General features: G+C 39.1%; 1 protein-coding gene across 6 annotated transcripts in view; it reads left to right on the top strand.

Moving 5' to 3' along the window:
- LPAR1 (lysophosphatidic acid receptor 1) overlaps positions 1-20629 on the top strand; it is a 164635-nt gene that overhangs the window by 82861 nt on the left and 61145 nt on the right. For all 6 annotated transcript variants that reach the window (XM_010843565.1, XM_010843564.1, XM_010843568.1 and 3 more), the window contains one exon: positions 16497-17244. In XM_010843565.1, the coding sequence (XP_010841867.1) occupies positions 16497-17244 (748 nt within the window). The remainder of the gene's footprint in view (positions 1-16496; positions 17245-20629) is intronic.

Here is a 20629-nt window from a genome sequence, read left to right as displayed (position 1 = left end):
GCTCGTGGAGGTGATGGAATTCCAGTTGAGCTATTGCAAATCCTGAAAGATGATGCTGTGAAAGTGCTACACTCAATATGTCAGCAAATTTGGAAAATTCAGCAGTGGCCACAGGACTGGAAAAGGTCAGTTTTCATTCCAGTCCCTAAGAAAGGCAATGTCAAAGATGCTCAAAGTGAAAGTGAAGTCATTCAGTCATGTCTGAATCTTTGCGACCCCATGGATTGTAGCCTACCAGGCTCCTCCATCCATGGGATTCTTCAGGCAAGAGTACTGGAGTGGGTTGCCATTTCCTTCTCCAAGGGATCTTCCCAACCCAGGGATCGAACCCGAGTCTCCTGCATTGGAGGCAGACACTTTAACCTTTGAACCTCTTGCAAAGGAGACCTGGGTTCAATCCCTGAGTCCGGAAGATCAAATGCTCAAAGAATGCTCAAACTACCGCACAATTGCACTCATCTCACACGCTAGTAAAAGTAATGCTCAAAATTCTCCAAACCAGGCTTCAACAGTATGTGAACCAAGAACTTCCAGATGTTCAAGCTGGTTTTAGAAAAGGTAGAGGAACCAGAGATCAAATTGCCAACATCCGCTGGATCATCAAAAAGGCAAGAAAGTTCCAGGAAAACATCTATATCTGCTGTATTGACTATGCCAAAGCCTTTGACCGTGTGGATCACAATAAACTGTGGAAAATTCTGAAAGACATGGGAATACCAGACCACCTGACCTGCCTTTTAAGAAATCTGTATGCAGGTCAGGAAGCAACAGTTAGAAATGGACATGGAACAACACACTGGTTCCAAATAGGTAAGTACATCAAGGCTGTATATTGTCACCCTGCTTATGTAACTTATATGTGGAGTACATCATGAGACACGCTGGACTGGAAGAAGCACAAACTGGAATCAAGGTTGCCGGGAGAAATATCAATAACCTCAGATATGCAGATGCCACCACCCTTATGGCAGAAAGTGAAGAGGAACTAAAAAGCCTCCTGATGAAAGTGAAAGAGGAGAGTGAAAAAGTTGGCTTAAAGCTCAACATTCAGAAAACTAAGATCATGGCATCTGGTCCTATCACTCCATGGGAAATAGATGGGGAAACAGTGGAAACAGTGGCAGACTTTATTTTTATGGGCTCCGAAATCACTGCAGATGGTGACTGCAGCCATGAAATTAAAAGACGCTTACTCCTTGGAAGGAAAGTTATGACCAACCTAGATAGCATATTCAAAAGCAGAGATTACTTGGCCAACAAAGGACCGTCTAGTCAAGGCTATGGTTTTTCAAATGGTCATGTATGGATATGAGAGTTGGACTGTGAAGAAAGCTGAGCACCAAAGAATTGATGCTTTTGAACTGTGGTGTTGGAGAAGACTCTTGTGAGTCACTTGGACTGCAAGGAGATCCAACCAGTCCATCCTAAAGGAGATCAGTCCTGGGTGTTCATTGGAAGGACTGATGCTGAAGCTGAAACTCCAATACTTTGGCCACCTCATGCGAAGAGTTGACTCATTAGAAAAGACTCTGATGCTGGGAGGGATTGGGGGCAGGAGGAGAAGGGGACAACAGAGGATGAGATGGCTGGATGGCATTAGCGACTTGATGGACGTGAGTTTGAGTGAACTCGGGGAGTTGGTGATGGACAGGGAGGCCTGGCGTGCTGTGATTCCTAGAGTCACAAAGAGTCAGACACTACTGAGAGACTGAACTGAACTATGGCAGAAAGTGAAGAAGAAATAAAGAGCCTCTTGATGCAAGTGAAAGAGGAGAGTGAAAAAGTTGGCTTAAAGCTCAACATTCAGAAAACTAAGATCCTGGCTTCTGATCCCATCACTGCATGGCAAAGAGATGAGGAAACGATGGAAACAGTGACAGACTTTGTCTTCTTGGGCTCCAAAATCACTGCAGAACGTGACTGCACCCATGAAATTAAAAGATGCTTACTCCTTGGAAGAAAAGTTATGACCAACCTAAATAGCATATTAAAAATAAAGACATTACAAAGGTCTGTCTATTTAAGGCTATGGTTTTTCCAGTAGTCATGGATGGATGTGAGTGTTGGACCATAAAGAAAGCTGAGCACCAAAGAATTGATGCTTTTGAACTGTGGCGTTGGAGAAGACTCTTGAGAGTCCCTTGGACTCTAAGGAGATCCAACCAGTCCATCCTAAAAGAAATCAATCCTGAATATTCATTGATTTTGAAGCTGAAACTCCAATACTTTGGCCACCTGATGTGAAGAGCTGACTCATTTGAAAAGACTCTGATGCTGGGAAAGATTGAAGGCAGGAGGAGAAGGGGACGACCGAAGATGAGATGGTTGGATGGCATCACCAACTCAGTGACGTGAGTTTGACCAACGTCCGAGAGTTGGTTATGGTCAGGGAGGCCTGGCGTGCTGCAGTCCATGTGGTTGCCAAGAGTCGGACATGACTGTCGACTGAACTGAACTGAAGAAAATATTTTGTGCTTTAATAAATAAACAAATGAGCCATTATAGATAAAGTTGAGCCTCTTATACTGCTTCCGAAGTCTATTAACCTCCCCCATGGCTCACATGATAAATTCATACTTATCATCTCCTCCCATATATTTGTGATATATACATATGTCAGGGAAATGTTTAAACAATATATAGTATATTTCTGTAATTTTTTTTGACATTTCTAAGAATGGCGTAGTGTTTGTATACTTTGCAAGTTGCTTTAGTCATCAGCATACGTAAAGCTATACTTTGTTCATTTTGGCTGCTTTATAGCTTATCTTTCTGGTTATTTCACAATTTGTCCTTTCTCCGTTTGAAATATTTTATGTTACTTCTAATATTTTGATATTAGAAAAGAGTAGCAGTGAAAATTCTTGTATGTCTCTCAGGCACATGTTTGAGGTTTTCTAGCGTTAGAATCATGCAATCATGTGTATGAATATATCTAATTTAAGAGGGTTTTGCCAAACTGTTTTGCAAATCAGTTGTATTAAAATTTTATTCCCAAAATAACTGTATGGCAGTCTTCATCAACTCTTGATAGCTTCAGACTTGTTAAATTTTAACCACTCAATGGAATGATTGGTTAATTGGATTTGACTGCAGTTTTTATTTAATTTTCTCTGATTCCCTGGAAAGTAATTATCTTTTCATGTGATGATTGGCCATTTAGTTTTCCTTTTTTATGAATTGCCTGTCCCCATCTTTGCCTATTTTGCTATGGGATTGTTTGGCTTTTCTATTTTGATTTGCGGACTAAACCTTTATTATGTGCACTGCCAAAATTTTTACTATTCTTTAAATTTTCTTTTCATTGATTAGAAAGTCTTTTGCTGCATGGAAGTTTTGAATTTTGTCAATGTTTTGGTTTTGTTTAGAAAAACCCCCCTAGTTGCAAATTATAAATATATTTTTTTAATTTCCTTTTTTACACGTCTTTACTGAAATTGATTTCTGTGTATGATAGGGAAAAGACAGTTTGTTTTACTTTTATTTTTTCACACAGATGAACAGTTAATGCTGTTTTCCCCATTAGGTAAAGCCATGTCTCTCATATCAAGTTGCCATGAAAGTGTGTATTTCTGGTTCTTTTCTACGTCATTGGTTGTTCGCTTTTCTGTGCCAATATCATGTCTTCCTGCTATCACTTTGAAATAAAGCATGGTTTTCCTTAGGGCATCTAGTTCTTTGACTTCCAGGTTATCTTGTGTACTCTGGCTCTTTTGTACTTCTGCAGCAGTATTCAGAGAGACTGTCAAGCTTCATGAAAAACCCTTTGGGATTTTCATTTTATTGCACTGAATTTATGTATTACTGTTTTGGAAAACTGACATCTTAACATCTTTCTCTGCCCATTAAATGCTATCTCTTAATTATTTAGGTTTCCTTGTAAGCTTTTGAGTATTTAGACTTATTCCTAGAATCAATAAACCTTTTTTTATTATGTGTTGTCCTTGAAATGATAATTAAAATTTTTTTCTGATATTTGTATATAAACACAGTTAATTCATGTGGCTTGATATTTAATTCAGCAAATTTGCTAAACTTTGTTAGTACAGTTTGTTTATAGATCATCTTGTATTTTATATGTAAATAATTAATCATTTGTGATAGAGAGTTAAGCTTTTCTTTTCCAGTTCTTTTTTTTTCTTACTGTTTTGGCTATAATCACTAATACATGCTAAAGGCAACTGGTGATCAAATCAGCTTTGTTTTGTTTCTTAAAAGGGAATATTAATATTTCCATCAAATATGACAAATTTCCATCAAATATGACAAATATTTCCATCAAATATGACATATACCTTTTACCAAGTTAAGGAAGTTTCCTTCTAAGCCTAGATTGGCAAATTATGGTGAAAGTTGTTTAAATTTACCAAACACATATTTGCATGTCTAATGAGATGATCATTGGCCTTTTTTCTTTCCTTGAATTTGCTCACGTCATGATTTCTATTACCAGATTTTTTAAATGTTAAATCATGTTTGCATTCTGGAATAAACTCTGTTTAGTCACATCTCTCTCTTTCCCTATGTAGATCTAGATATATAAATATAGATAATTATTTTATTTAGGAACTTTTTATTTTTGTTCTCAAATAATACTGGCTGACAATTTATTTCACTCTTAATCTTCCTTTTGTGCTCGTAACATGGGTGTGCTGGCATCATACAAAGATAACCAAATAAACTGAGAATGTAATATCAAGTAATTTTAGGTAGGTTTCAAAACAAATGGAAGTAATGCTGAATCACAGGGAGCTGGAGGCATTGGAGTGAGCGCTTACTAAGGGAAGAGGATTACCTGTAGATGTCAAGTATGCATGTTCAAATATTAAAAATAAGCATGAAAGAATAGAAATGGAAATGTAACTGGAACCAATTGAGGTAGAGAAGGGAGAATGCAAAAACTCCATCGGTTCAGTTTTGTCTTTAGTCTGATATTCTTGGATCCAATCCTACTGTGTACTGTTCTGCTGATTCTCATGCATGGTACCCTTCTTGGGTGTTTTTATTCTTTGGGATGATTAATTCATCAGTGGGGCTGACCAGAGAGAATCCTGTGTGGCTGTATTGATGTCTGGCCCTCTGGAGAGGTCTGATGCTTGCTAGTGCCAGGCACATGGATGTGGGGCGGAGATATCACAAGCTTAAGGGCTGAGGCTTTTGTTAATTTCTCCTTCTGTGGCTTCTCACACTTGGCAACAGGTCTAACTTCAGATCCCATCTGTGTGTGATTTATAGGCTTGGGGTCTTAATTTCTGAAGGGAGTCTTTTAATTTATTTATTTCCCAACCAGGAGCCTAAATGAGACAAACTTACTTGTTTTCCCCAGTGCCCCTATGTAGATTATGTTTTCTGTTCACTCTTTTACTGATAGGGAGATCTTCAAGACTCCTAGCTTGGCTCTTGATCTCAGTTCTAAGTCACTGCCTCAGTTAAGGCCAAGGGCGCATCTCCTTTTTCCCAGTAATGTTTAATGCCGTGTCTCCATAATGTTGACAGTCTGCTACCAGGGCATCCTGTCACCTCCGTCTGCTGTTCCCTTGGAGCTCAGCAGCGCATCTAAAACACTACTTATATTTTTCTCTAGCATGTCTTAGTGTTTGTTTGGTTTTTAGTCTGTTTGTTTTTTTCCATTTCTTCCCCTTGGGCCTGACTCAAAATTCTCTCTGAAAATTCAGCTAATATGATGTCACTCATGCAGCCTGTAACAGGGAATAACAGATACACAAGTGTTTTCATTGATTTACTGTTTGTTTTCCATAGTTTTCTTTTTTATATGTCAGTACATCATATTCGCATACATTGTTACTATATAAGAAGTAGTATTTTATGTACTTTTTCAGATAAACTTTTAAAAAGATCTAGTAATTGCATGTTCTTCAACTACTTGGAATATGACTTTCTAACTTAAACATTTTTGGTTTGCATCAGCATTATTTTGTGGCCTGTTTTCTGATTCTAGTGGTGGATCATTCCTTTTTTTCTTTTTATTGTTTCTCATTTGAGGCTCTAAAAAGTGTGAGAAATATTTTTATTGTAATTAGAGACTTAATGACGTTTATTCAATTCTGTGCTGTCTCTTTTCAATCTTTTTTTGTGGGTAGAGGGAATGAGGCAGGAAATGTGTGTAAAGTCTGAGTATTTTAGCTTTAAGAGCTAGAATTGAATTCCCTGGTAGCTCAGCTGGTAAAGAATCTGCCTGCAATGCAGGAGACCCTGGTTTGATTCCTGGGTCAGGATGATACCTGGAGTAGGGATAGGCTACCCACTCCAGTATTCATGGCTTCCCTGGTGGCTCAGACAGTAAGGAATCCACCTGCAATGTGGGAAAACTGGGTTTGATCCCTGGGTTGGGAAGATCCCCTGGAGAAAGAAACGGCTACCCCTTCCAGTATTCTTGCCTGGAGAATCCCATGAACAGAGGAGCCTGGTGGGCTACAGTCCATGCAGTTGCAAAGAGTAGGACACGACTGAGCAACTAACACTTTCACTAGAGATGTCTTATTTTACAAATGAGAAATCGACACTTAGAGATGTTGTGAGACTTACTGTAGACCAGATTAGCTGGTGAGCATCAGAATCAGGAAGAAGTCCTCACCCACTCCATTGTTTTACTTTAGCAGAAGTAGGAACCCAAACTGGCTTGATTTAGGTCTTATTACTGGTCCTTTATTCTGCATAGATTAAAATCTCCTTTTAGTCTGTCAGAGTGCATATTTACATTCTTATCTAAATACTTACTAAATCATATAGACTTAATTACTGGTCTGTGAGCTGGTAAGTCTGCGAGCTAAGCATTCCCTTCACTTGGCTAATGAAGATGTAGCTGTCTTTCAAGAGATTAAAGACCACACTGGATGGAACGGGAGTGGCCCCCCAGCAGGCACCCAGGTGTATCGTTTTGGTACCCCTGGAAGGCATAGCTCAGTGCAGTGCCTTGCCTGTACCTGGCGTTCCAGTAATGTCTGTGAATGTGCCAATGAACAAATGAAGTATATAATGAAGATGAACACCCTCTGTGCCTCTTTAGAGTTCAGGCTTGGCAGATTTGTTATGACTTCTTTTGAGATCACATGATAAGGTGAGGTTAATTTCTGAGATTTGGAACATCTCTTCTGTAGAGCAGCCAGTGAGGCCTCCTCCCACAGCCCCATCATCCTGTGATGTAATTGGTAGATGTGAAAAGGGCATGAATGTGGACTTCTCTTTTTAGCGTTGAGGGCAGTTTATTTTTGGAATCACTCTGTTTTATTTATGTCTTTGTTTCTTGGGCAGGGTGGAATTCTGTAACTCACTACAGAGAAATTTCTAATTATAGTGATTGAGATTTTGGAATAATGGACTTTAAAAAGTATTTGAGTTTTGTTTGATTATATTCTTGTTTTCCCCTAAATTCTTGCAACACATATTACTTTTCAAAAGAAGAAAGGGAAATCATTTATAGTTTTATCTATATAAATTTCACAAATATTTAAATTTCACAAAATTGTCATTCTTCACAGTTTGTTCCCCCCGCCCCCCGTATTTTTCTCTGTTTTCTCCAGTAATATGAAAAGTAGTCATCTTATTTTTAGTATGTTAACTACTCAATTTGGTGGTTTTTGAATCATGTTTAAACTTATTTTTGAAAATTATTGTTACAACTTAAATAGTATGCTTTGATTTGTGCCTAAGTAATAAAACAGATATTTACATACTTCTCTTGTCCCATTTTTAAGTCTTATCAATGCAAGGATTTTGGGGGCAGTGCTGTCACTTTTATTATGAAAACACTCATTATGAACCACAATCTTTCTTATGTGCCCACTGTATATACATGTATATTTATTGACATTTTAGTGTTAAATGTTTTCTCTTTTATTATCAATTCAATGATTTTAATTCCAGATTATTATTGTTTTTACAATAAATACACATTCAAGTCATTTTTGATGTTTGCTTTGTTTTATAACCATATGAAGAACAGTTACTTAGACTCAGTTATCTTTTGTATATTTTCAATGCTCGCTGCTAGTCTTTTTATTCTATTGTGGTTTTTATTTTTACTTTTTTCATGGCTTACTTGCATTTATATTTTCTTTAGGAAGGAAATGTGTATGTTGATCGTTCTGAGCTCCCACACCTTGGGACTGTTCTTTATTATCCCCTTACGAGAATTTAAGTATAGGTGGTTATAGAATTTTATGTATCTCAAACACTGTCTCCATGTAATGGAGACTTTTTTTCCAAATTGAAGTACAGTTGAAATAATGGAGATTTTGATTGGTTGTATTCTGTCCTTTGAAATTCTACAGCTGAGGTTTGGAAATACTGTATTTTCTCTCTTTCTCTCAGTATTTGTTTGCTTTTTGTTTACTTTTTATATTTTTAGAATTTAGAATTTTAACCCTGAAATTCCAAAATCTAACCTAGCTATATCTGAATTTTAGTTGATTTTAATTAATTCCTTTGTAGTTTATGTAAACTTGCATCAGTAACTTGAGGTCTTTCTTTTTAAGCAGTAACTTTTCATATACGTCAAGCTGTGTTACTTGAGCTTTGTCCTAGTCTTAGCTGGAAGAGTAGTTACGTTAGGAATTTTTTCCTGTATGTGCCTTCTTTCCCTTTATCTTATCTCAGATCTTCTCTGAGCACTGAGTAACTTTCCTAAGTATGTTTTCTGCTTGTCATTTCAGTTTTCTGAAATTTTTATACTTCATTTCAGTGCCTGCATTACTGCTTTTAATTCAGAAATGGCTTTTCATCCCTTTGGTGGCCACACTGATGGAGTTCTGATGATGTCCACTGTGTACTTAATCCCGGAACCAGTGAATATGCTACTTTACATGGCAAAGGGGACTTTTCATATGTGATGAAGTTCCATATTTTGTGTTGGGGAGATTATCCTAGGTTATCTGGGTGGACAAGAATCTTTAAATGTGGAAGATCGAGAAAGAAGTGTCAGTGTTAGAATAATGTCAGTGTGAAAAGGGCTTGACTTGACTGGTCATTATTGGCTTTGAACCTGGAATGGGGCCAGGAGACAAGGAATGTGGGCCATCTCTCCAAATTGGAAAAGACATGAAAAAATTCTCTAGAGCCTCTGGAAAGGAACACAGTCCTGCCAACACCTTGATTTAGCCCAGTGAGACCCACTTTGGACTTTCTGACCTCCAGGACTATAAGATAATAAATTTGTCTCTTGAAGCTACTAAATTTGTGGCAATTTGTTATGTTAGTAATAGGAAGCTAATATAATTTCTATGGAGTTTTTTCTGGAATATTTATTTTCTGTCTTTACAATGACTTTCTCTATTTTCAGTGCTTGTATCCTAACAAAGCACTTTGAGAATACAAATTAGAAATACAAATCCTGGCATTTAACCCCTTCTCCCTCTGCCCACCACCCCCCACCTTTTTTTTTTTTTCATATATCTGCTTCAAGGGGAGGCATTCTGTGTCATATGGCCATCTCCTCTGAGTTGCTTTCTCCCCATTGTGTTTGCTAATTTTTTTCCTGTTTGCTTTATCCTTGTAACCATGACTACCTTAATGGCTTATAGTCCACCCAGGCATAGTTGAATTGGATACTCCCAGAGCTTGATGTGCATTTCTGCTTAAATCCATCAGGTCCTGAAAAAGTAAAGAAGTACTTTCACACTACCTTTCTGAATACCGTTGAAGATGCTACCAAAGTCTCTTTTGCTTATTCTCTAGATCTGCTGATTTTTGTAGATGAAAGGAGAAAAGATTTAATGCTTCTTTCAATTCAGTTCTATTGTACTAAATCTAGCTAAAATTCCAATTTTTTCCTCTGGCATTATCTTGCTAAGCTGCTTCAGTCATATCCAGTTCTTTACGACCCTATGTATTGTAGCCCTCCAGGCTCTTCTGTTCATGAGATTCTCCAGGCAAGAGTACTGGAGTGGGTTGTCATCTCCTTCTCCACAGGAGTTATTGACCTTTGTTATTTTTAATTCCTGGTATATTTTCTATTGCTTTAATATTTAGCTGGTGATTTTATTAAATATTGAATTCTTATCCAGAATATTCTTGGAATAGAATTTAAAATCTGAAATAGACCTTATGTATAATCTAGTCCAATTTTCTGATTTAACAGATGATAAAACCAAGGTTCAAACAAATCATGTAACTTATGTCATTAAATATGGTATGCTTTTTATGATATCACTACTCAATTTTTATAAGAGATAAGAGATGGCATAAAACCAGGTCACATGCCATTGCTAAGTAAACACTGGATGCCTTTAGAGGAAATTTGTCAGTTTTATTTATCTTAGTGTACTGTGGCTTAAAAAGACAATTTATACTTTATATTGTAATTATTAATGATACAGTTTTTCTATGTGGGAGAAGCAATGAAGCTGTATATAACACTGCTTGACTTTGTTGGCAGTTGGCATTCAGAAATGTGAATGCTGTGAAATACAACATTTATATTTACATTTCAAAAAATATCCTTTGCAGAAATTCTTGAAATGTAAACATTTTTGAAATTAGCTTTAGTTTATTAAAGCAATCAATATGTATTTAGCATCTAGTATGATAGTTGGATGCTATACAACAATTAACAAGAAAGCTAGACCCTCTGCCCTCATGATATTTAGTCCAGTGTGGGGAGATGTCAATAGATAAGCAGTTATTGTACATTGTGTGTTTTTATAGGTGTAATGCAGGGAACTGTGGAGGAAGCACCTTGCCAAGATGTGGGAAGATCTTGGGAGAACAACTAGAAAGAATAGTATTCAACTGGTACATGAAGAATGAGTATAAGGTGAAACTGGGGGAAAGATTGTTCTAGGCCAGTGGTACTCACAGAGTGGTCCTTAGACTAGCAGCATCAGTATCACCTGGGCCCCATCTCAGCTCTGCTAAATCAGAAATTCTTGGGATGTGGCCATCAAGCTGTGTTTTAAAAGCGCTCTGGATGCTGATGCAGAAAACTTCCCTTCTCAGTGATGCTGAGAACCAGAGGTGAAAGAGATTACAGTACATTAAACAGGTGAAGCAGAGAGCTTGAAGTCATTAATAACTTGAGTTGAGGCAAGAGAGGTCTGATAAAATGGTTGAAGAGTTTAGATCTTTAACTTATGTGCTCTTGTAAGCCACTGAAACACTTCCAGCAGAGGAACAGTGTGAGCAATTTTGTCTTTTAGAAAGATCACTAGAGAAGAGATTAGTGCTAGGGAGAAAGAACACCTGGGAAACCGGCACAGTAGTATTGCTGGTGGCTGTGAGGGTGGAATAGTAAACAGGTTGAACAGACACTGCTGCTGCTGCTGCTGCTGCTGAGTTGCTTCAGTCGTGTCCGACTCTGTGCGACCCCATAGATGGCAGCCCACCAGGCTCCTCGTCCCTGGGATTCTCCAGGCAAGAGAACAGATACTGGGGAAGAATTTATAGGATGTGGTTACTGATTGAATGATGAGGATGAGAGAAAAAGGAATTTCCCAGGTTTAGCACTCAGGCCACTGGAAAGCTAGAGGTCTCTAGCATAGGGTCACACAGAGTCAGACACGACTGAAGTGACTTAGCATGCATGCATGCATTGGAGAAGGAAATGGCAACCCACTCCAGTGTTCTTGCCTGGAGAATCCCAGGGACTGCGGAGCCTGGCGGGCTGCCGTCTATGGGGTCGCACAGAGTTGGACACCACTGAAGCGACTTAGCAGCAGCAGCAGCCTTGGCAATAGAGACCACAGGAGGAACAAGCTGGGGAAGATTTTAAGTCTGAGCTTGGTTTTGAACACAGAGAGTATGTGATAGTCAGAGATAATGGTGGACAATTTGATATTTGCTTAAAGCACAGGAAAGGAATAGGGGTTAAATGTATAGGTATGGGAATATTTGGGCTCCTCAGGTGGGTGAGGGGTAAAGAATCAGCCTGCCAATCCAGGAGATGCAGGAAATGTTGGTTTGATCCCTGGGTCAGGATATCCCCTGGAGAAGGAAATGGCAGCCCATTCCGGTATTCCTGCCTGAAAACGCCATGGATAGAGGAGCCTGGCAGGCTACAGTCCTTGGCGTCACAAAGAGTTGGACACGACTGAATGACTGGGCATGGGAATATTTGAGATATATAACATAACTGAAATCTTGGAGGACATTTTTGAAAAATTAGTACAAGTGTGTTAAAGGAGAATGTAGGGTAGAAATAGTAACATTGCACAGAGGATTGGGAGTCTTGGAAATGACTGTGGAGGACCAGCCCAAAAAAGAGATCAGTGCCCAGGAGAATATGATGTCACGAGAGTCAAAGAAAGAGGATTTTATTAAAAAGAGGCTTCCAGTCATGTGTCTAATGCTCTGAGGGGTTAGTGTGGTGAGGACTGAAAAGTTTCCACTGGACCAGCCACCAGATTGGTGTGACTTTGGGAAGTTATGTGAAACTCAAGGATTGGCTAGAGTGGTTTTCATGGAGGGGTAGGAGGAGGAGCCATATGACAGGTAATTGAGAAACCAGTGTGTGTCCAGTGAGACACAGAAGAGAGCAATTGGCCATGAAGGGGAAGGAATCATCAAACCTGGAAGTGAACTTGAAGTTATTGTAAGGCTTTCTTTCTGTCTTTGGTAGAGATTAAACCAGCTTGATTATAGATAGGAAAGATTCATGGGAGAGAAGAATGAGTGAGCGGGAGAACTGAAGATCTGAAGAAGAGAAAGGAAGCAGTTTGTAGAACAAGGTTCTGGAAATAGTAGGGATGGATGGGATTCAGAACACTTGGAGACAAAGGGTATGCCTTTTCCATTGTAACAGAAGGAGAAGGAAGGAGAGATTCTTGAGTAGTAATTTTAAAGGTAAGAGTTCCAATAAGTTTCCCCTTTTGGCAACTGCTGAGGAGAGATGGAAGGTGGGACTCAAAAGAGAATAATAGATAAGTTTAAAATAGTTACTGTGAAGAAGACACAGAATAATAATTAGGGAGAAAATCAGATTTCTTATGGCATTAAAGTCTCAACTGAGGCTGATTCTTTACCACCTGAGCCACAAGGGAAGCCCAAGAATACTGGAGTGGGTAGCCTATCCATTCTGCAGCGGATCTTCCCAACCCAGGAACTGAACCGGGGTCTCTTGCATTGCAGGTGGATTCTTTACCAACTAAGCTATCTGGGAAGCCCGCCAGGCGTTTCAGATTTCCTCTAACATTTCTCAGAAGCTTTGGCATAAGTATGGAGTAGTGTCAGTTGCTCAGTCATGTCTGACTCTTTGCAACCCCATGGACCACCAGGAGTCCACCAGGCTCCTCTGTTCATGGGATTCTCCAGGCAAGAATACTGGAGTGGGTTGCCATGTCCTTCTCCAGGGGATCTTCCCGACCCAGGAATTGAACCCGCATCTCTTGTTTCCTGCAATGTCAGGTGGGTTCTTTACCATTACAGGAACCAGTTGTATTCATCCAAGACTGATGTTATTCTAAGAAATGGTTACAGAAGTACAGTGGAGCAAGTCGATTAAAAGATAAAGGTCTTGCTTCCTAATTTGAAATTGTAAAATTCAAGAAGGTCTGCCCCCTGCATTCGAAAGTGACTGTGGGCTGCCTGTGCCCTGGTCATTGATAGTGCAGGGAGAGGAATCGCCGAAAGCCTTTCCCCGTGTTTGGAGGGTCCATCCTGTCCCTTGCAAACCCTGGCGCTTTCACACATGCCTGTAAAAAATAAAAAATAAAAAAATAAAAAAAAAGAAGGTCTGAAAATGGAAGATTTTTTTTCTTAAATAAATGGCAAAATTTGCTCTGAATGAATCAATATGAGGCTACTTATAACCTTTATTTATCAAATTTAGTGTATATACTCATATTTTAGGGCTTCTAAGGTGGCACAAGTGGTAAAGAATTCGCCTGCCAATGCAGGAGACACAAGAGATGTGGTTCGATCCCTGTGTTGGGAAGATCCCCTGGAGTAAGAAATGGCAACCCAGTCCAATATTCTTGCCTGGAAAATTCCATGGAGAGAGGCCTTGCAGGCTACAGTCCAGGGGGTCTCAAAGAGTCGGACATGGCTGAGTGACTAAGCACACAGCTCAACATTCATGTTTTATTTTAGAAATTAATGTGTATCATTATGGAGTGCTGCCCCAAATTTTGATGGGGCTGTTATATCAGATAAGGATTATGTCCTCTATAACTGTGATTAAAACCAGCAAATTCGGGGGAACTTCCCTGGCAATCCAGTGACTGAGACTCTCTGCTTCCACTGCAGTGGGTGGGGGTTCCATCTTTGGTTGGGGGACTAAGATCCGACATCTTGGTGGCCAAAAGCAAAAACAAAACCAGAAAATGTTTAAATTCTGAAGGAAACCTGACCTCAGAGTCTTCAAGAAGAGAATATGTTCCTGTGTTAGCAAAAACAGTGGTTGAAACGATATACTATGGAACCTGAGATGGATAAAGAAAGGGGGAAGATACGTAATTTACTGGGGAAAAGTAGGATGCTTAAGGAAATAGATGGCTTCAAAAAACTGCTGTATTGGGGATCAAATGAGAAATTGGGAAGAATGGGAAGTGAGGGACTAGAATGTATAAATTGGAAAGAATGGGAAGAGTAATCCAAATGTAAAGAATATTGAATGTATCAATTGATTATTTCCAAAGGGAGACGGTTTTGAACAATTACAAAGTTCAGGATGTGACCAGGGGAGTGGGCAGCTGAGTTATAGGAATAGAAAGGCATGAGTGATGAGATCAAGAAACTGAGAAGCTAGAAAATTAGATGAGTTACCCAGAGTAATGGCAAGATTTGAAGTGGAATGAAACATAAATTCTCAGATCCCCAATGAAGGGTTCTCTGTGGAAGGTACATGAAATACCATGATGTGTAAGGCAAGGTCCCCACTCTCCCCGTGGAGTGTCATCTTTTTAAGAAACAAGGTGCTAAATAATTATACAGCATAGTAAGTGATGATTATAGAAGCATGATCTAAAGTCTATTGAGTATAAATGAGGAAAGAGACCCTAGATGTCTGGACAAGTCAAGAGACTAACCCTTCAAGAAGAATCTCACTTTTTTGGAGGTTTCTGTGATTGGTAAACATTTATGCACAATCCACAGATATTCAGTAGAATATCTGATCAAAACTAGTGGTTAAAACTATATTTGCTTTAAAAAATTTGTATTTGCTAGATTATTTATCAAATGCATTGCAAGATAAAAAGGTTGATTGTGAGCTGTCTTCAAAAATTATTCTCCAATTTTAGGAGTCACAGGTACACTTAAGTCTTTAGGTAAGTTGATTTGGTGTGTAATTTTCTAGTTTCTCCTTCATGTTACTTCTTACTCTCTAATTTTATTGTAATAGTTTTATTGACTGCCTATATCATTCTGTTATAAACCTCCTCAATCCTTTTTGGATTCAATTAAGAGTTGAAGTAGTTAATAAGGAAATATATTCCAATTGAGGATGTTAAAAATAAGAAAACACATAATAAAACATTAGGACATCAGTCCTGGGTGTTCATTGGAAGGACTGATGTTGAAGCTGAAACTCCAATACTTTGGCCACCTGATGCGAAGACCTGACTCATTTGAAAAGACCCTGATGCTGGGAAAGATTGAGCGCAGGAGGAGAAGGGGATGACGGAGGATGAGATGGTTGGATGGCATCAACGACACAATGGCATGGGTTTGGGTGGACTCCAGGAGTTGGTGATGGACAGGGAGGCCTGGCGTGTTGTGGTTCATGGGGTCACAAAGAGTCAGACACAACTGAGCAACTGAACTGAACTGAATCACTCATTATCATTTTAAAAGATATATTTTAGAAAAGTGTCCAAATAGCAACTGCTCTTTGAAGGTTACACTAGGTAATATATTTCTTATGTCCTCCAAAAAGAAAAAAGTTCTCAAACATAGATGCATTGATGAATGCTATTCTGGGGTAAGTAGTTGTGGGGATAGACAGTGCTGACCACAGGAATGTTGAACAGCAAACGCTGGCTTTGGGCAAAGAAGCTTTGATGCATAGTGACCTCTTTGAAGTGTTGGCACTGATAGTTCCTGTGGGGACTTGACGTTACAAGATGCCTGACACAGATTGAACATGCTATGTGAGAACAGAAATGCAGAGTAATAGGGCAATAATACCCTATCTGTAAACCAACTGTGTTTACAGATTCCCTAAATAACAGGTCAAAATAGACTGCACTATGATAAATATTCCAGTTGCAACACTCTTGCAAAATTCTCATCTGTCTCATGTATTTTAAGCACGATTTCTGGGTCGTGTGGCTTTTCTAGTAGACTTCAATGATGTGCAACCACCAAGCACAGACCTTGTCATTTATTTAACTCCAACTCTCTTTAATCTTGAGGACAGTAAAACTGTAAGAAATCTTGGGGTTTCAGCATAATCATAGAACATTACACAGAGTCAGATTTTCAGATTCTTTGCTTATGGCTTTTGGGGGCCACATTTACCATAGAAGCCTTGCTTTATCTATACATCTTTAGATTTGGATCTGTGGTTTTTCGCTTTTTCTCATCTTTCTTCCTTTCTCTTTTAGTTCACAGCCATGAATGAGCCGCAGTGCTTCTACAATGAGTCCATCGCCTTCTTTTATAACCGGAGTGGAAAGTATCTTGCCACAGAATGGAACACAGTCAGCAAGCTGGTGATGGGGCTTGGAATCACCGTCTGTATCTTCATCATGTTGGCCAACCTCCTGGTCATGGTGGCGATCTATGTCAACCGCCGCTTCCACTTTCCTATTTATTACCTTATGGCGAATCTGGCTGCTGCGGACTTCTTTGCTGGGTTGGCCTACTTCTACCTAATGTTCAACACAGGGCCCAATACTCGGAGACTGACTGTCAGCACGTGGCTCCTGCGTCAGGGCCTCATTGACACCAGCCTGACGGCTTCCGTGGCCAACCTCCTGGCCATTGCAATTGAGAGGCACATTACAGTTTTCCGTATGCAGCTCCACACGCGGATGAGCAATCGGCGAGTGGTGGTGGTGATTGTGGTCATCTGGACCATGGCCATTGTTATGGGGGCTATCCCCAGTGTGGGCTGGAACTGCATCTGTGATATTGAAAATTGCTCTAACATGGCGCCCCTCTACAGCGACTCTTACTTGGTCTTCTGGGCCATTTTCAACTTGGTGACCTTTGTTGTCATGGTGGTTCTGTACGCTCATATCTTTGGCTATGTTCGCCAGAGGACTATGAGGATGTCTCGGCATAGTTCTGGACCCCGACGGAATCGGGACACCATGATGAGTCTTCTGAAGACCGTGGTCATTGTGCTTGGTGAGTTACCGTAAACAAACCAGATCAGTTCACGGTAGTGATAAAACAACAGTGTGAACATCCGTGAGTGTGAGCATTCCATGCAGGAATTACAAGGGGACAAGGCATCTTTATAGCAAATGTTTATGGTAAAGTCAGCATCCCAGTCTTCCTAGAATTACAGAATTGGTCTCAGGGAAGTAATGTCTTAGTGATGTGATACAAATGATGATGATGGGGAAGATCTTATTGACAGGTTTGGCTATCAAGTATTGACAAACACCTGCTTTTGAAAGGTTTTATTACAGCCCAAATTATGGAACTTTTGTCCATCGTCTGTTTATTACAGATTCCCAGAAAGTATTTTTAGTCTCTTATGAATATTCTTTCATATATAGGCATTTTTATGAGTTTATTTCCTAATAAAACATCTTTCACATTCAGTCATTGCTACTGCATGCATATAGGTAAGTATACCAAGATTTTTATATATTTATTACACAAAATTGTTTAGAATTAATGCCATCTGTGACAGTCATCTTTATGAAAACTTATTTTTTTCCCATTAGTTGTCTGTTTTTAATTGTTGTTGTTTAGTTGCTAAGTCATGTCCGACTCTTTGCGACCCCATGAACTGCAGCATGCCAGGCTTCCCTGTCCTTCACTATCTATCTCCCAGGGTCTGCTCAAACTCATGTCCATTGAGCCTGTTTTTAGTGGTGAAAGTTAATTCATCTTTCAAGGTGAAAAACAAGGTTTTATTCTTTTATGCGATGTATACTGGAATAATTTTTGTCTTTAAATAACTATTATTTTTCCTGGATGAAAAATTCATGGTTAGTGATCCAGAGGAATATATTTATTCATTTATGTTTTCAGAAAAGAGTTAAAGAACACCTCATAACTTCCAGGCCTTGTGTTGACTCCTGGAAATGTGTCTATGAAGAAGAAACACACAGAATATTTCTTTTGTAACTTGGGGGCCTATTTTAAAAGTTCATCCACTGAGCATTTTAAGTAATTACCCTCTGTAATTACATTTTCTCCATAGACTGTATTCAAGTTGCTGTTTCATCACATTAAAATTTTTTTTTTAAATATTAAGCATTTCATCTTTCTCCATGAAAATTCAGTGGCAAGTTCCTCTATTGCCCTTTATTCCAGTTTGTAAAGCAGGGTTGAGTGGATGGAACCTGGGATTATGTGGATCCTCTGAAATGCTGGGAGCTACGTTAATTTTAGCTATGGGAAAGAAAGCCCTAATTATGGCTCCCAGGATAAAGACCAGGTCTCGGGATTGTCGACACAACTAAAGGCCTGACACTATGACTAACTGGCACATGTCGGTGGTACACATGACCTACCGAGGCCCCCGTCATCTCAGATGTGAGATTATCCTTTTCCATCAAACAAAGTTCAATTGAAGTACAAAAATGGTTTCCATCTATGTTTAATTATCAACAAAAGCCCTGTGCTTTCCTGTGCTTCAGATATACATTCTCCATGGTAGGGATGAAACTTGTCTTTATTTACCATAGATGGTGTTTTTTTTTATTATTATTATTATTAAATAACATGAACTATTTCACTTCTGTATTGACTCAGGTATTCGTTTACTGCTGATCTGAGTGTTGGTTGAAACTTTTCATATGCATACACTTTTTCTACTATTATCTCAAGTATTGCTCATAGTTCATAGAACGACCAACAGAAAATAACTCCTGAACTTGGACTATGAACCTGCCAAGTTCTTGCTTTAATTTTGACCTTTGTATAATGCCTAGCATTTTCCAGTGTGTAATATGCTCAATGATTCATATAAAGTTAACTTTTGGGCCTGATGGGGTGATTTTGCAGGTTAAATGAGAACTACTTTGAGGATTTATGAAGCAGCAGTTTCAGGGCACAATGGTCCTAAGTGGCCCTTCTGCCCCACCACACCAACCCCTAATGTGAAAGTAACAGATATCATACTACCCTCTAAGGTTAAACTGGTGAACTCTACAAAGACTGAGTATATGTGGCTGCCTCTGAAATAAGTGGCACTATCTCTATAGGTATATGATGGAGGAAGTTTTAGAACATGGAAAATGTCAATCAGGGTGATAGGTGAAGAAACTTGGTGAGACAAGATAATGTATGGGATTGTAGTAGAAGAAGGAGAAATTTGAAAAGTGGACTTTAGACTTCTGGAGAAAAGGGGCAAGAATGGGAGAATAGGTAATTCATAACCCTAAACATTCTGGGGTTTTTATCAATATGGTGCCTGGATCCCATTCACACAACAACATACTCCCCTGCTTGAATTTTATGTAGTCATGATTGCCAAGAGATGAGTTGGTCTGTAGGAACAAAAATTCTAGTCTACTTGAAGCTCTTCTCATTGTAAATTAGGTTATTGACAATCAGGTATTTTTGTAGTACACATTTGGGTTTTTAATATGTCTTCTCTGCCAAATTGTCAACTTTGCAACTTTGGGCAGGGATTGTAATGATGTGTTATCCACTTTCTCCACATTTCCTCTTGTAGGATCTGGCGCAAAGTAGGTGCTTGTCAAGTAACTGTTGAATAAATGAATGTGGTGACAAAACCAAATTTCTGAGCCTTCAAAACTGAGGACCAGAAGAAGCCAGAGTGAATGTACTAAGTTGATGCCATTTGTTCAGTCGTGTGGCAGAAGCCAAGACTGGTTACATCCCTGTCACAATTTATGCCTTCCCATCAAATATTTACTACAGCTAGGAAAGTGACCACAGTGGCTGCTCAATAAATAATGCTTACCTTATTCATTTATTCTGGTGATGACTGGTTTGATTTAACTGTGTCAAACCTTTGGTTTGTATTTCACCATTTCAGAGTGACCTCTGGCTTTTAGACTTATTCAGTTCAATAAACCAATGTTTATTGGTTATTTATCCTTCAGTTAAAAGAATTTGTTGGTCGACAAGTCAAATTTCTAGGAGTCAACATAAAATAAAAGGGTCTTTGAGATTTATGATGGCAATACCAGGAGCAGTTTTGAAGCACAGGGTTGTGTATAAGCTGCTCTTGAGTGAGTATTGGATCTTAATAGTTTTATTTGTAAAACACATAGAGCATTTAAATCAGGTGCCAAGCTATACTGTGCCTTAGAAATGACTTTTTGTACAGAGCATCCCTGAGAGTTTTCCCGGTACCATTATCTTATTTGTTAGCTTCATTTTCCAGATTTGAAAACTGAGGCACAGGGACATTAGGTAATTTGCCCAAGGTCACACAGCTCGTTAAGTACAGGGACTAGGATATTTTCAGGCAGTCTGTTTCCGGAGCCCATGTGTTTTTCACCTCCATTCTATTCCTGCCTCTCTATTACCAACAACTACTGGAACATGCTAGATGGAGATACAAAGCTTGAGCAACACTGTG

The sequence above is a fragment of the Bison bison genome, unplaced genomic scaffold (genome assembly GCF_000754665.1).
Source record: "Bison bison bison isolate TAMUID 2011002044 unplaced genomic scaffold, Bison_UMD1.0 scf7180017864183, whole genome shotgun sequence".
NCBI classification, from domain to species: Eukaryota; Metazoa; Chordata; class Mammalia; order Artiodactyla; family Bovidae; genus Bison; species Bison bison.
Note: the sequence above shows the minus strand (reverse complement) of the source record. Positions and strands in the feature narration are given on the sequence as shown.